The sequence below is a fragment of the Camelus ferus genome, chromosome 6 (genome assembly GCF_009834535.1).
Source record: "Camelus ferus isolate YT-003-E chromosome 6, BCGSAC_Cfer_1.0, whole genome shotgun sequence".
NCBI lineage: Eukaryota > Metazoa > Chordata > Mammalia > Artiodactyla > Camelidae > Camelus > Camelus ferus.
Window position 1 is genome coordinate 84316847 of NC_045701.1, and position 14388 is coordinate 84331234.

The 14388-nt window shown below is 37.4% G+C and overlaps 1 protein-coding gene across 1 annotated transcript in view; it reads left to right on the forward strand.

Annotated features, from left to right (window-relative positions):
• Nucleotides 1-14388, forward strand: part of LOC102507782 (unc-79 homolog, NALCN channel complex subunit) — a 171171-nt gene that overhangs the window by 136078 nt on the left and 20705 nt on the right. The window contains exons 40-42 of the mRNA XM_032482551.1: nt 1760-1870; nt 6694-6798; nt 12706-12783. Of these exons, the coding sequence (XP_032338442.1) occupies nt 1760-1870; nt 6694-6798; nt 12706-12783 (294 nt within the window). The remainder of the gene's footprint in view (nt 1-1759; nt 1871-6693; nt 6799-12705; nt 12784-14388) is intronic.

The window sequence follows — 14388 nt, forward strand, 5'->3', positions numbered from 1 at the left end:
TCCTTTTTTTTTTATCAATAAGGATGTGTTATATATCAACTAGAGACATATTCCTGTTCCCCTTCATCCATCATCAGTGTTTCAAGGCAACAACATTTATAAAGAGCGAAGAATACTGGCTCAACATCACTTTGAAAGAGTGTCTTTAAGATTTTCTGTATGGAGAGCAGTGCATGGTTTCTGTGGGAAATATAAACAAACAGCAGACAGAATTCCTATCCTTAGGGGCAGCTAACATGTAATGGATTCATTTTTGTATCAGTAAGGATAGAGGATCTCAAAAATGCACGTATCCTTTGATTTAGTTATTCCTTTTCTGGGAATCTATTCTAAGGAAAAAAACGCAAATGCCAGCTTCATGCAAAAACAAATTTATTGAGGTGTTACAATAAACCTGAGTTTTGTCAGATTGAAATAGATGATTATGAAGAATTAAGTAGCACTGGGAATTTCTAATGTTATTATATTAACAAAATGCAGTATTGTATGTGTGTAAGATTTCAACTAAGTAAACTGCGAGGAAGAAGAGAAATATATCAAAAAGTTATCACTGGGTGGTGGGATTGTGGGTGACTTTTATTTCCATATCTGTGCTTTTCTACAGACCCTGCACTTGCACACTGAGCATGTATTACTTTTATAATCCAGACAGTTAGAACCGTAGAATTTGAGAAATAGTGGAAATCACCGCGTGGAGGTCTTTTGGAGCCCTGCCTCCCCTTCAGAGCAATTCTGCCTCTGGAAAATTGCCCTGGAATTTGAGTTTGAGTTCCATTCAATAGCTGTATGGCCTTAGGCAAGTTACCTGCCTACTTAACTGCCTCAGCTGCAGAATGAGGATATGAAAGCTTCAGAGAGTTATGACGCAGATCATACTAATAGTGATTGAAAGCTTTGTGTCGCCAAGTGCTTGTCTTCTTTCATTCTCTCCACAACAATAATGAGATGGAGGCCTTTATTATCCTGATTGTACAGAGGAGAGAATTAAGTCCAGAGAGGTTAAATCACTTATTCAGGGTCACAGAGAGCTAAATTTGAAGACACTGGTGTGAAATTCTAGAGATTATGTATTAACTATTATAACATATTGTCTCCCCAGGCTTGTTATAAGAAATTTCAATGAGATAAACAATATAAAAGCATCTAACTCTGCCTGATACTTAGTACGTGCTCAATAAATGTTTCTAAATGACTTAAGAAAGTATATGAATCTAAAACTGACCTCTTGTGATGGGTTTCAGATGGAGAAACCCAAACTGACAATGCCTTCCTGATAACACTGGCAGGAGGCTGGGTCCTGACGAGTTTTATCTAAGCTAACAGTGCTTTGGTACTTACATGCAAGGGTGGTTTGTGCTATTTAACAGAGGTGACAGGCTTCTAGAGGAGCTGGATCTGATGAACTCATACGTGCCTAAAGATTCAGAGAAATAGAGTGGGAGATCCTAATGCAAACCTTGCAGAGTCTTGATTGCTGGGGGTGGACATGAGGATGAGATTGGAGTTAGGTAGCTTTATAAATAATGCCACCTGGAAAAATGGATATATATTCATATATTTATTTTTGAGCAACAAAATGAGTGCTCTTTGAGACATTTCTGTTCTTGTTAGACCAACAGGGTTGCTACAGTAAGCACCTGTCGACAAATTTTAAATAAAAAAGGAATGATCCTATTAGTTAAAATATCATAAGACTTTAATACTTTTTTTTAATGAAAAAATCAGCAGTTGATTTTATTTGGCCCCAATCTCATTGCAGAGTTTGTTGGAACCGTTTTCAAAACTGCTCAGCTTTGTAATTCAGAATGCCGTCTTCACTTTGGCCTACCTGGTGGAGGTGTGTGGCTTGTGTTACCGAGCTTTCACTAAGGTAAGGTTGCACATGTGTGTGTTTCCCGGACACTGAAAACTGGGAGAAATATATTCTTTCAAATCAGTGTCAAATCCCTGTTAACTGCCTCAGTATAGTTAAAAATGAATACTTCTACTGAGGTCTAATAAAAATCATTAGAAGGAGACACTTTGCACGCACAGATATATAACGTATGTGTTAAATATGCAAATTTAGAGAATTGAGGGTCAAATGGTTTAGAAGAGAAGAGATACTTTGAACGAAATGAGATAATGGTCTGAAAGACCTCTAACTGCCTTTTCAAGTTCACCACCCCATGATTCGTGGGCAAGCCATCAGTACATATCAGTTTTATACTCAAAGTGGAAAAATTTCACATTGTCATTTGTGAAAGCCTGTGGAGAGCTCCTTAATTCTCATCATTTGTCTGTCTCCCCAGTTCTGGATTCTCGGCCTCTGAGATTGTAATCTCATCTTTTGTCATCTTGCTTTGATAATGGTTCCTCTATTGCATTATCTTTAGTATCCCCTGCCCCACTGCTGAGGAAGTGGAAAAGTACTGCTTGCCCGGCGCATATAGCAGCCTTGCTGGTGCTGGTAGACACTGTCCTCACAGGAAAGCAGAAGGCAGGGCAAATTGAGAGCATTTCTGTCCTTAAGAAGAATGTGCAACTATTCCTTTTCCAGTTTCCAAGTTTTCCAAGTTTACTTTCAATGGAGTTTCTGTTTCTGTTGTTCTTTCTTAAACATTCAGAATAGTTCTCTATTCATGTTGTCCACTTCTACAAGCTCTTTATTTTCTCATAGAAATCTAATTTTATATCAAAGCTTTCATTCTATTTAAAACACTCTTGTCCCCTTTCTTACCATCTGTGTCATCCTGCCATGTTAAATGTTCCATGATAATCTTCTCTTTAATCTTTCTGCTTATAAACTATTTATTACTCTGCCTGAAACAATATATTTTCTAACTACCAAATAACCAATTTTTTTTTCTTCTTTAAAATCTTTCCTGGAAATAACTTCTTTTTCTTTTTCTTTTTTTTTTTTTTCATTTAAAAACATAGATCTGTGAGACACAGCCCCCAATAGGATGAAAAGATATTCCATTTTTAGAAGTCGTTTTGTTTCTTAATATTCTTTATGTTTGATTTGTTTAAATTACACATTTTTTAGAAGAAGAACCATAAGGAGTTTGTACTTTCTATATTGTGTACTGTAAGTATTGATTACAGGGGACCTTCCACTATTTTGAATTGAAGATATTCTTGGTTTTGAATATTCATTATACATTATACCTCCTCATAACCTATCATAACTTTAGTGACCTCTCACTCCCTGTAGTCATCTACCCTTCCTCATTCTGCAGCTCAGAATGACTATTACTCATAGAAAACTTTGATCTAGGGTGTTCCCACATTCTTTGTAACTAGTGAGAAACTATGAGAAATTTTTAAAGAAATAGCAGTATCTAATTGAGCCTTCTTCCTTATTTGATCAAAAGAAAAGGCATGGAAAGGAAAGAGCTTTGGAGACTTCTTGGCAACTGGGCAGTCCAGATAACTTGAAAAGTATCCCATTTAAAATGCTAGAGGTGCTGGATGAAATGTAATACACATGATTTTAAATGTATAGATAATTTTATAAGAATGAAATGGGCAAAAATGAAGAGAAACTTGAGAACCAGAGTGATAAGCATATAAACTGATACTGTACCAGTCTTGAGGTGGGGGAATTGATTGTTTTGGTAACTTAGTGGCTTGAGTTTTTTTTTAATTGAAGTATAGTTGATGTATAATATATGTTACAGGTGTACGATATAGTGATTCACAATTTTTAAATGTTATATTTCATTTATAGTTATTATAAAAATTGGCTCTGTTCCCTGTCTTGTATAATATATCCTAGTAGCTTATTTTTTATATAGTAGTTTGTACCTCTTAATCCTCTAACTCTGTGTTGCCCCTCCCCCTCCCCGTCCCCACTGGTAACCTACAAGAATACATGCTCTCCAGGAGTCTATGAGATTTTTCTCTTGACTGTTGCATCTTCTCCAGCATCTAAGTCCTGACATCTAAGGGTCCAGATTCTGACCCTGACACAGTCGCTTTATCTGCAGGGACAAGATGTGTATAGAGTGTGTACCTGTGTGTCACTGAGAGTGTGTATGAAAGAGTGAAAGTAAAGACTTTCTGAAATATAAAATTGGTTTAAATATTAGAACATCTATTTATGTAACCATGTTACCAGATTAAAGGAGGAAAAACTTTTATCATTATCTCAGGAGATACCTCAGGAAATTCTATATAATTCAACATCCTTTTATGATAAATCTTATGAAAGTAAGAGTAGGAGGGAACTTCCTTCACTTGATAAAAGATATCTACTAGAAATCTCTAGGAAACGTTATACTTAATGGTGAAATGCCAAAAATAGTGCCTTTAAAATCGTAAATAAGACAAGAATGTCCATTATCAGTGCTTCTATTTGTTCTGCTCTTGGAGGGCCTACCAAGTTCAGTAAGACAGGAAGAATAAATCAAAGTATAAGAATTGGAAAGGAAAAATAAAAACTCACTTTTCATAAATGATGTGATTACAAATGAATTGAAGAGAATTTATCTATAGACACCTTTTTATAACTTATAAGAGAGTTCAGCAAGGATGCTGGATACAAGTGAATACCCAGAAATACTCTACCTTTAATATTCAGCTATGAATGATTATAAAATATACTTTAAAAATGTCATTTTTTGTGGCAATGAAAAATAAATCCAACACAAATTATGCAAGAACTTTATGGAGATAACCAGAAAATTGTATTAAACAACATTAAATAAATGGAGACAGATCTCCTGTTCATGGATGAGGTCCCAGCATAATAAGGACAGCTAATTCTCACAAAATAACCTATAAATTTAGTATAATTCCAGTAAAAATCCCAGACTTTCTCTCCTGATAATGATGGACTAGATATTTTGAACCTATCCTCTCACTTAATTTAAAAAGATTAAAAAGAAGCAAACAAAGTATTTTCTGAATACTTTAAAAAATAATCCAAATGCTGTATCAGGCTAAAATTTGAGATTCACAAAAATGCAGAGATGTGGGCCTAACACTGAAGGCCTTTTTGGCCCTGGGGGTGTTTGCCCATCTGAAAGATATGACAATTCTTTTTGTTATTTTTTGGTGGATGGAGGTAATTAGGATTTATTTATTTATTTATTCTTAGAGGAGGTACTGGGGATTGAACCCAGGACCTCATGCATGCTAAATATGCTCTCTACCACTTGAGCTATACCCTCCCCCCTTGAAAGATGTGACAATTCTGGAAGATCCAGGAGGCTGAGGGGAAAAGTCAGAATCCAGGACCTACCAAGAGTGAGGACTCTAACACTGCACCTACCCTACCTTTTGGCAAGGACCACAAAGTAAAGATAACCCAGAAGTAAACTTGTCCCCCACATGGACACAGATCAGTGTCAAGACCTTTGGTGGCCCAAGTAAGATATTTAAGGCCTGTATGTGTATGAAAGCAAACCTGGACCACTGGCCTCTGGTACCTGGTAAAAAAAACAAACAGAAAGCTCTTTGGAGGAGGGTAACATTTCAGACCTCAAATTATTTCTAAAAAAAGTTAAAAATAAAGCATCCTACATGCAAAGATATCCAGGCATATGAGGAGGCAAGACACCATGAGCAAATAAGTATGGAAAGAAAACACAGTGGATTTAGACTCATAAGGTCTCTGGTAACTTGGTTATGATCAAGGAAGGACACTCAGGGATCTTTTAAGGTGCTTGCGATGTGCTGTTGACCTGGGTGCTGATTACATAAATGTTCAATCTATACTAATCCATTAATCTGTTCACTTATATTTTATGTACTTTTCTGCATATCTGCTATACTTGACAATAAGAAAGGCCTACAAAATTGAAAATAATCTAGCATTCCATTAATGAGGACAGATCAATGCATTTTGGTATGTTCCTTCAATAAAATATCATTAAGCTGTTCAGCTGAAAGAATGAGAACTATATGTATCATAGGGATTAATTTAAAAAATATAATGTAGTGAAAAATTATAAGTTGCAGTGAGATATGCACTGTAAGAAACCATTATAGAAAATTAAAAACATGCAAAAATAGTATTAAGCATTATAATGGAGGCATACGTGTGTGGTAAAAATATAAAAACATACATGAAATAATAAGCACCACATTCAAAATAGTGGCTATTTTAAGGGAGGGAGAAAGAAAAGAGCACCGTGTAGGTAGCTTCAACTATTTCTGTGATGTTTGATTTATGATAAAAATTATTAAATCAAATAAAGCGAGATGCTGTAATTTGACAAAGATGCGTGACAGATACATAATACATTCCATCTCTCTTTTTCTGTACGCTTGAAATAGTCCACTTAAAAAGTAAGTTCGTTTAGAGAGAATATAAGACCCTTTAAACAGTGTTACATGTTTTCTCTCTAACTCATTTCTATTAAAAAAAATCATATTAGATTTGTTTAGTTTCTGCAGTTCTTGGAACCTATCTCCTATAAATAAGAATCAAATTCCATGGTTTCAGTATTTAAGAGATAGCCTGTCTTATCCATTAAATTATGTGTTCTTAGTGCTTCACTAAACTCATTACAAACACAAACTCCCATTTTCCTTTTTTCTTTTTGGGCTTATTTCTTAAGGACAGTTCATTATGCAGTTTTAAATACTGGGTTTTTTTTTTTTTAATTTCAGATCTGTGAATCTTTTGGAAGCTCTTTTGACATAGATTTATTCTAATTGAGTTTTTAGAAATCACTTACCTTTTTCTTTTTTTGTTTTATTTAGGAGCGGGATAAATTCTACCTGTCTCGTAGTGTTGTTCTAGAACTCCTTCAGGCACTGAAGCTCAAATCTCCTTTACCGGATACAAACCTCCTTCTGCTTGTCCAGGTAGGCTTATGCCTCATTTATAATACTTTTCATGAAATTCACCTATGTTTGGAAAAATTAAGGAAGGTGTGGGGCATATGAGTAAATTAAATGTCTCTACTCAGGAAAGAGAAATAATATATCTTATATGAGCTCTTATTATACACTTGACACTTTCACTGGCTAAAATAGACCCAAAAAAGGGGGAATTTGTTCCTACTGTGGAACTAGTTCTGTGAAAGACAAAAAAGAAGAATGAAACAATAATGTCTGTCCTCAAGAAATTTATAGTCCAGTAGAGATGGAGGAAGGCTCACTAAGCCATATGAGCCCTGACCTGGCAGATGCTGGGGAAACAGAGATGAATAAGCCATGGCCCCTTCCTCCCAGGCGTTTACTGTCTGGTAGGTGAAGATGACATCTAAACAGAAATTTCCACCACAGTGTAATGGGTACAGTAGCAGAAGCATGTACGAAGGGAGAAGGTAGTGTAGAAAAGGGACCAAATGGACTTTGAAGGATGTACCAGAGTCTGGGGGTTTACCCAGGAGAAGAGGAGGAACAACCGTGTTGTTAACCATTTAATGTCCACTACCTGGTCTCCTTCCTCCCCTACCTTATAATCCTTAGGATTAGTAGTTTTTAATCAGAGGCTTGAGATTTAATAAGAAGTTGGTGTATTTTCAGTGAAAAAAAAATGTCATTTTTAAAGAGCTTTCCCAGGAACAGTGATGCTTTCTGAGAAGAGTGATGGCTAGAAAATGGCAGCAGTGGGTGTTGGGCATGATACAGTCAGAATGAAATGGCTCCCATTGTACCAAGCTGCTAGACAGCCCAGGAGGAAGACAGAAACAGATCACGGCCAGGAAACATCTGTGTTCCTAAGCAGAGACAGATACTGAATCTCTTCCAGTGGACTGCCGTTGGCCATTCCTGCCTGGCCACGCAGCAGTGGCACCACCACTTTTGAGTACAAGCAACTTTGACACAAACTGACCATAAAGATTAACAGAACCAACACTGATTTGGAGGAGAGGGCAGGTGAACCAGCCTAGTGAAATAGCCCACAAGAGGTTTAAGGCTAGCAGGGTGACACTGTCTGGCAGTTACTGGCTTCTGATAGTGTTTAGGTTGGGGACCAGGCCATGAAGGTGCTTGCCTGCGGGCATCAGAGGCCATTCCCTTGACTGCCCTCAATCTTGAGCAGAGCAGATCTGTGTGGCTGATCTTGGGTTCCAGCATCCTACTCTGTGACTGCAGCTGGGGTCTGGTTTTCTACGAAGTGCACTAGCCAACCATAATAAGCACTTGTCACAATACAGCGAAAGAACACTGACAGTTTAAATTGCTCAGTGCTTAAGGAAATCATGAAAACAGTGATTATTGCATCACAGCTAGGTGAATAAATAACAAAACAAATTAGCTTTAGGGAAAAAGAAGGCAAAATGTAAATTCTTTTTGTATTTTGGATTCTCTTATGCCATTTCAGATGTGTAATATTTTCATCCTTAGAAACAATTAGGAACTTGTCTTTGAGTCATTAAGTTAAATTTAAAAATCAAGTTGTAAAATTATTTAGGTCAGAGAGATATTTTGGAGGGCATTTTGAGATCTGCCCATAGAGAACAACCTTATGAATAATATTTTAGCCTTCTCCAACAAAAAAGTGTGAAATGTCATGTCATTTTGAAGTAACATATCTTTGTCCTATAAACTCCTAGGATGAGCCATTCTCGTTCCTGAGAGAAATAAAAGTGAGGCATACCTTAAAAAAAAACCAAAACAAAAGTAGTTCCCTTTTACCCCTGTGGTTCCTGGCTAAGTCATGGAGAAAAGTTCTCCACGGCACCACTTATGGGATGAAGGAGAAGCACCTTCTGTCTTTCGGTAGAAAGTGGTGCATCTTTCTGTAGGGTTTCCCAGTTCCTTTTTCTCTTGCCCTTGACAAATGTTCAAGAGGATAGCAGAGGTGATAGCCTGCTCTCTGGTAGCTTCTCTTAAGTCAGAGAATCTAGTGGGGAGTCAGAGAGGCGCTGTCCCCTTCACTGATGGTCAGTGTCAGTTCGACCTGGAAGACCGGACTCACAGTATGGACAGATAATGTGTCTGTGGAAAACAGTGACTTCTTTCTTGGATATCACGACCATCATTTCAGGGCACTGGAGGTGTCTTTGTTTAACTGAAAATGCAACACGGGAGGAAAAAAAAAGAAAGTAACAATTAGAAAGAAGAACTGCCCTGGGGACCCATCCCGAGTGACACTGGCCCCGTTAGTGAGGAGGGAGGCAATTGCTCAAAGTTTGGATTTATCATTCATTCTTTCATCCCACAGGGAACCACTGGGGCATTTCTTCTACCACTTCTCTGATAACTTAGTAGATAGATGTGTTCACAGAGATGGGGCTGTTTATAATTCTTTTCATGGGTAAACCATACTTTTGCTGCTTACCAAATACTCTGGCAGTAAGAGAGTCCCTTTAAAGGACAATGGAACCCTTACCCAAGGGATGCACAGTCATTCAAGTTCTAAACATTTCAAGGCAGTGACAGGTACCAATCTGTTTTTCAATTTCTAGAACTTCCTCCTAGGGGCCTGGTACCATGGGACATCTCCCAGCCTTCTATATAATGGTTGTCCTGCCATGACTCCTAGTATTCACTATAACTTGCATATAAAATCAGATGGCCTTAAATGTTCAAGTGGTTTTTTTTAAATAGCAAAAGAGGCACGGAGAGGAAAGCATTTTCCAAATAGAAAAAAATACATGTGTTCTTCAGAAGCTAATAATGCTGACCGCCAAGGTATAGTTCTCCTTTCACACTTTGGACGGATGCCCTGTCTTGTTTTAGTTCAGATCTATTGACATTTTTGCTCTCACGTGTAACATTTTCTCTTCTGCTGGTGGGCTGCAGGTACTTTATGTGTAACAGGTTATTATCATTGTTCTCAAGATGGATTAAAATAGAGTTTTCTTAATAGAGTGATAACTCATTTTATGATAACCATAAAATCTATATAGGCTCAAATCAGAAAGAATTTCCTCAGCTCCTGTGATGTGTCAAGAGTAGACATTCTGCTGATTTGCATGTAACACTCCCACTGTGTGGGATATACCTGCATGTTCAAGCTGTGAGAAATCATGTGGGTGAAAAGTTTTCTTTTAAAGATAGGTTAGTTGTGGGCTGGAGGACAAAGAAATGGCAGAGGTACGGCTGTTGTCAACTCCATTACTATTGATGTGAGGTTATTAATACTAGTTGAGTTAGTAATAGTCTGATCACTCTCTGGGATGGGAGAGGTGGAGATACTATTTTGAGTATCATTTTGATGATGGATATTTAGTAATGACGCTTACTGGGTATTTCATTTCTTTTGTATTCTTTTGTATGCATGCGGGAGTGCATATTTCAGTAGCATAGTTCTATCTGAAAGTGTAGAATTCTTCCTTCTATAGCCATCATCCTTTCCCTCTCTGCTTTTAGTTATATCTTTATATTTTGAGCAACTCTATAAAATTATAATGGAGTTTTTCGGCTCACGGTTGGCAACTATGTAAAATGAAGACAAAAGTGTTTATTAAGGTCTTAGCTGTACATATTATGCAAAATTACACTGGATTAAAAGGCATTGATAAGAAAAATAATAGATGATTATAGAGGCTTATGCACTTTTATGCCCTTTAGTACATCAGACCCTCTGAGACACCTCCATAACTTTTAGAGTGATTTTTAAAAATTAATTCTGACTTCTGAAGTTATCTATTAGCTCTCACAAATCAGCTATTTGAATTTGGTCTCAAATCACATGGCTGAGAACCCACTTACATTATGCTGCTCATTTCACTTTGCTGAGTATGGTAGATGAGAAAGGCTTCTGCTGAGGGAGATGCAAACACTTGAAAGTTTCACTTCTTCACAAATCTGACCTTGCCTTCAGGGGCACGGCCAGGCTTGCGAGCATCCTTTAGGTGTCGGGGTTTGCATCTTCCTTACACAGGATACTGCAGGGGACTCCTCCTCCCTTCCCTCACACTTAGATGCGGCTGGCTCTCTTCTTCTGGCCTCTCTTAGCTGTGCAGTCTTTCAGTTCTGTTGTAAAGAAATTAATTAAAATGTTGGAGTCCTGACAGAAGTTTTGGAACTTAGTTGTAAGTAGTTTGTCTTAGATTGCAGACTTGGATTGCTTTTGAAAATACATTTTATGGAACATGCAGTATACGCCAGGATGAGGTGAGGGAGAGCGTTCCTTCTTTTCACCATGTGCTTCTGTCGAACATTTAACTTTTGTACTTGGAGGTTTTGGCCAAGGTTATAGGCTTCATTATTATTTTTTAATCCTGATTTATTTACTTTTCTTCTATTAGAAATGAATTCAAGTTAGGAGAGCAGACACAAGCACTCCTGAGTAAAATAATAGAAAAGTTCAGGCATTCCCTGGATGTTACTAGCTGGTACTTTCAGAGTTACTAGACAAGCGATTGCTCAGCTTTCTGTAACTGTGTGCGAGGCAAATGGAAATGAGCATGGAGATAGGTGTCCACCGCTGCCATGCGGCTTTCAGGGACAGATTTGCTTACTGTCCGCTCACCCCCAGCTCAGCCACCTGTCCTGAAATACCTTTCGTGGAGGACCACCTCTCCCTCCTGTGAAGACCGGCTTGTGGTCCTGAACAAGAAGCCTACAGGCTCCTAACTCAGAAAGTCTCTGGCTTAGAGCTCTGCCTTATTGGCCAAAATCTGCTGCTTATTAATAACATTTAGATTCCAATCTCTGGCCAGCCTGACAGTATGCTGAGTTGTGTTCCTCATCAAGCCTCCTTGAGATTTTCTCTGCTACTTCAACTCATGTTGCTTCTCCCAAGTTCGACAGGGACCACACCTGCCTGGCTGACCTACCTAACTTTTCTGTGCTCTTTCAGTGTGAGAGTGAAGTGAGTTAGAAGGAAGAGCTGTCAGTGCCAGAGCTTCTCTCAGAGTCCCTGAGCTCTGCATAGCAGCAGCTTGGGATCTCAACGTCGTTGGGGCCACTGGCCAGAGAGCAGTAAAGAGAAACTAGCCAGGAACTAATTGCTGATAGCAAACTCTAAAGAATTCATGTTTAACTTTTCCTCCCCAAACCATTAATAAGTGGTTGAGTACTGCAGTAAGTAGGAAACACCTGTAAAAATCTGTAATGAAGCAAATTAAATTGTAATCTGGAAAATCCATCCTCACTGTAATCTTGAGTCACACTTGATTAATCATTTCATTTCACAGACTCTTGCTGAGCCCCTCCACGATGTCAGGCTGGGGGTGAGGTGCATCAGGTCTGTGGTCTCGAGGAGCTTATAACAGGCTAAGAACTAGATTTGTAGATCACTGCAACTTGATATGATGACTGTTATGCTGGACGTGTGTGGAAAGTCCTGTGGGGACACAGAGCAGGAGTGGTGGTCATTATCAGCACAGAGGATACGAGTGAATGGAGTGGGAGGAGAAAGACCAGAGACTCAGGGGCCTTGGAGGGGAAGACACAAGTACAGTACTCACTCTGAGGTTGATTGTTTTTCTATTTTCATTCTAAATGTATGATATAATAATAGAGATAACTCAAAATTCAGTAACTGTCCAAAATGCTAAAGAATAAATAGCATGACTTCAGAATAAATCTGACAAAATGCTGACATCTTTCCTTTCTTCCTTGATTGAACGTACCATTTCAGTGCCACTTAGCAGTCTGGGTAAAGTAAGAATCTCTGTGTTAAGCCCAGTATTATGATTCTGAATTTCAGATAACAATGAACTTTCATGACTAGCAAGTCCCATATATCCAGGGCAGATTGTCACCAAAGTAAACACTAATGAATTTAAGCCAAGTTAATAAAATTACAAATTACTTATTACTGTCCAAGTGCTCTTAAGAATAATTATCCTTTCAATTTCTTATTAGTTTATTTGTGCAGATGCTGGAACCAAACTAGCTGAGTCAACGATCCTGAGCAAGCAGATGATTGCCTCTGTACCTGGAGTAAGTCCTGACCGAATTAATTACCTGCATTTTCTATTTCTTCTTATTTCCTCATTTAGCAAAAAGGTATCTTTGGCCTGTGTCCTGGCTCAGTTTTGCTGGAACGAACACTGTAAAATTGAAAACATATTAGCATCTTGTTTAAAAGAACATGAGTGAAATTAATCTCTGCCCCTGGAAACTTTTAATTCCAGGAAGCATGAATAAAATTGAAGCAGCCAGTTGAGGAGAGGAAAGAAATTACCAGACATACAGAACAGATTTGATTAAAGTTCAATTTTTCCAGAGTCAATTTTTCTTATACTGGCTCCCGTTAGCCAATTTGATTTAACTACTGCCAGAAAGAAATAAGCATTGTGATACCTCGTTTTCCTTTATAATATTTCCTCTGAAAATTTAAAAACCTTCTATTGTCATCAACTAGTGAACTATTTGGTAAAATAAGTTAAGATTCTCATAGATAGGTTTGAATATGAGAAATCACAATAACTTATTGATAGCAATAACTTATTGATTGCAACAAACTGAGAAACTTCAGAAATATAAGTTATTAATAGAAAAAAGTTATTTATATATTCGGTAGAGAAAAATTTTAACAAGGAAAAATGCCTCTTGTAATCATTCTGCCCTAAAATAAGAACTCTGTGTTTTAGAAAATTTTTCCATGTTTTGATCTATTCAGTATCCCAATTTGCTTATTCCCATGTTGTTGGAAATTTATGTAGCTTCTTTGCTAGAATAGAATGGCGTAGTATATAACATATATACAGAGGTTCTCTTCATGCTTATTTTGAATGATATCCTTGGGATAAGTTCCTTCGTGAATAAGTAGGAATATCTTCACAGTATGTATTCCCATGTTGTTTTCCAAGAAGGTTTTACTAATTTACATTTAGAAGTATACCAGTTTTACCCACAGCACACTAAACATTATTGCAATTATTTCTGATGTGGAGAAATATTATGAGAGAGGAAAACTAACAATCATTCAGCCCAGACATAATTTTACTGCTAACGTATTAATGTATTTTCTTTCTTGTTTTTCTATGTGTATTTGTTTAAACATAGCTGAAACCATAATATAGATGCAGCTTTGGCTTCATGTGTCATAAACATTTTCCCCAAAGTGACATTACTTCATGTGAATGCACCATATAATAGTGGTTAACAATGTGGGTTTTAGATTCACACCAGAGTTTGAAGCCTGACATTTACTAGCTGTGTGATCAGGAAAGTTACTTAACCCAAGGTTTTCTGATTTGTATTATCTGTAGAATGGGATGTAACAGGGCCTAAGGTCTAGGCTGAGGATTGAATGAGATAATGTGTGTAAAGCACATTAGCGTGGTGCTAAACATATAGTAAGTGCAGAGTAAACACTAACTAGTAAAAACATTAACGGGGAGAGGTGGGGGACAGGACAGGTGATGTTTAAGGATACAAACTTACAATGAGCAGTAAATAAGCCCTAGAGATGTAATGCAGTACAGTGAATATAGACAACAGTATTGTGCTATGATCATCAAACTTGCTAAGAGACTAAAAATTATTCCAACTACTATAAAGGTTAATTATGTAATGTGAAACAGGTGCTAATTATCACTA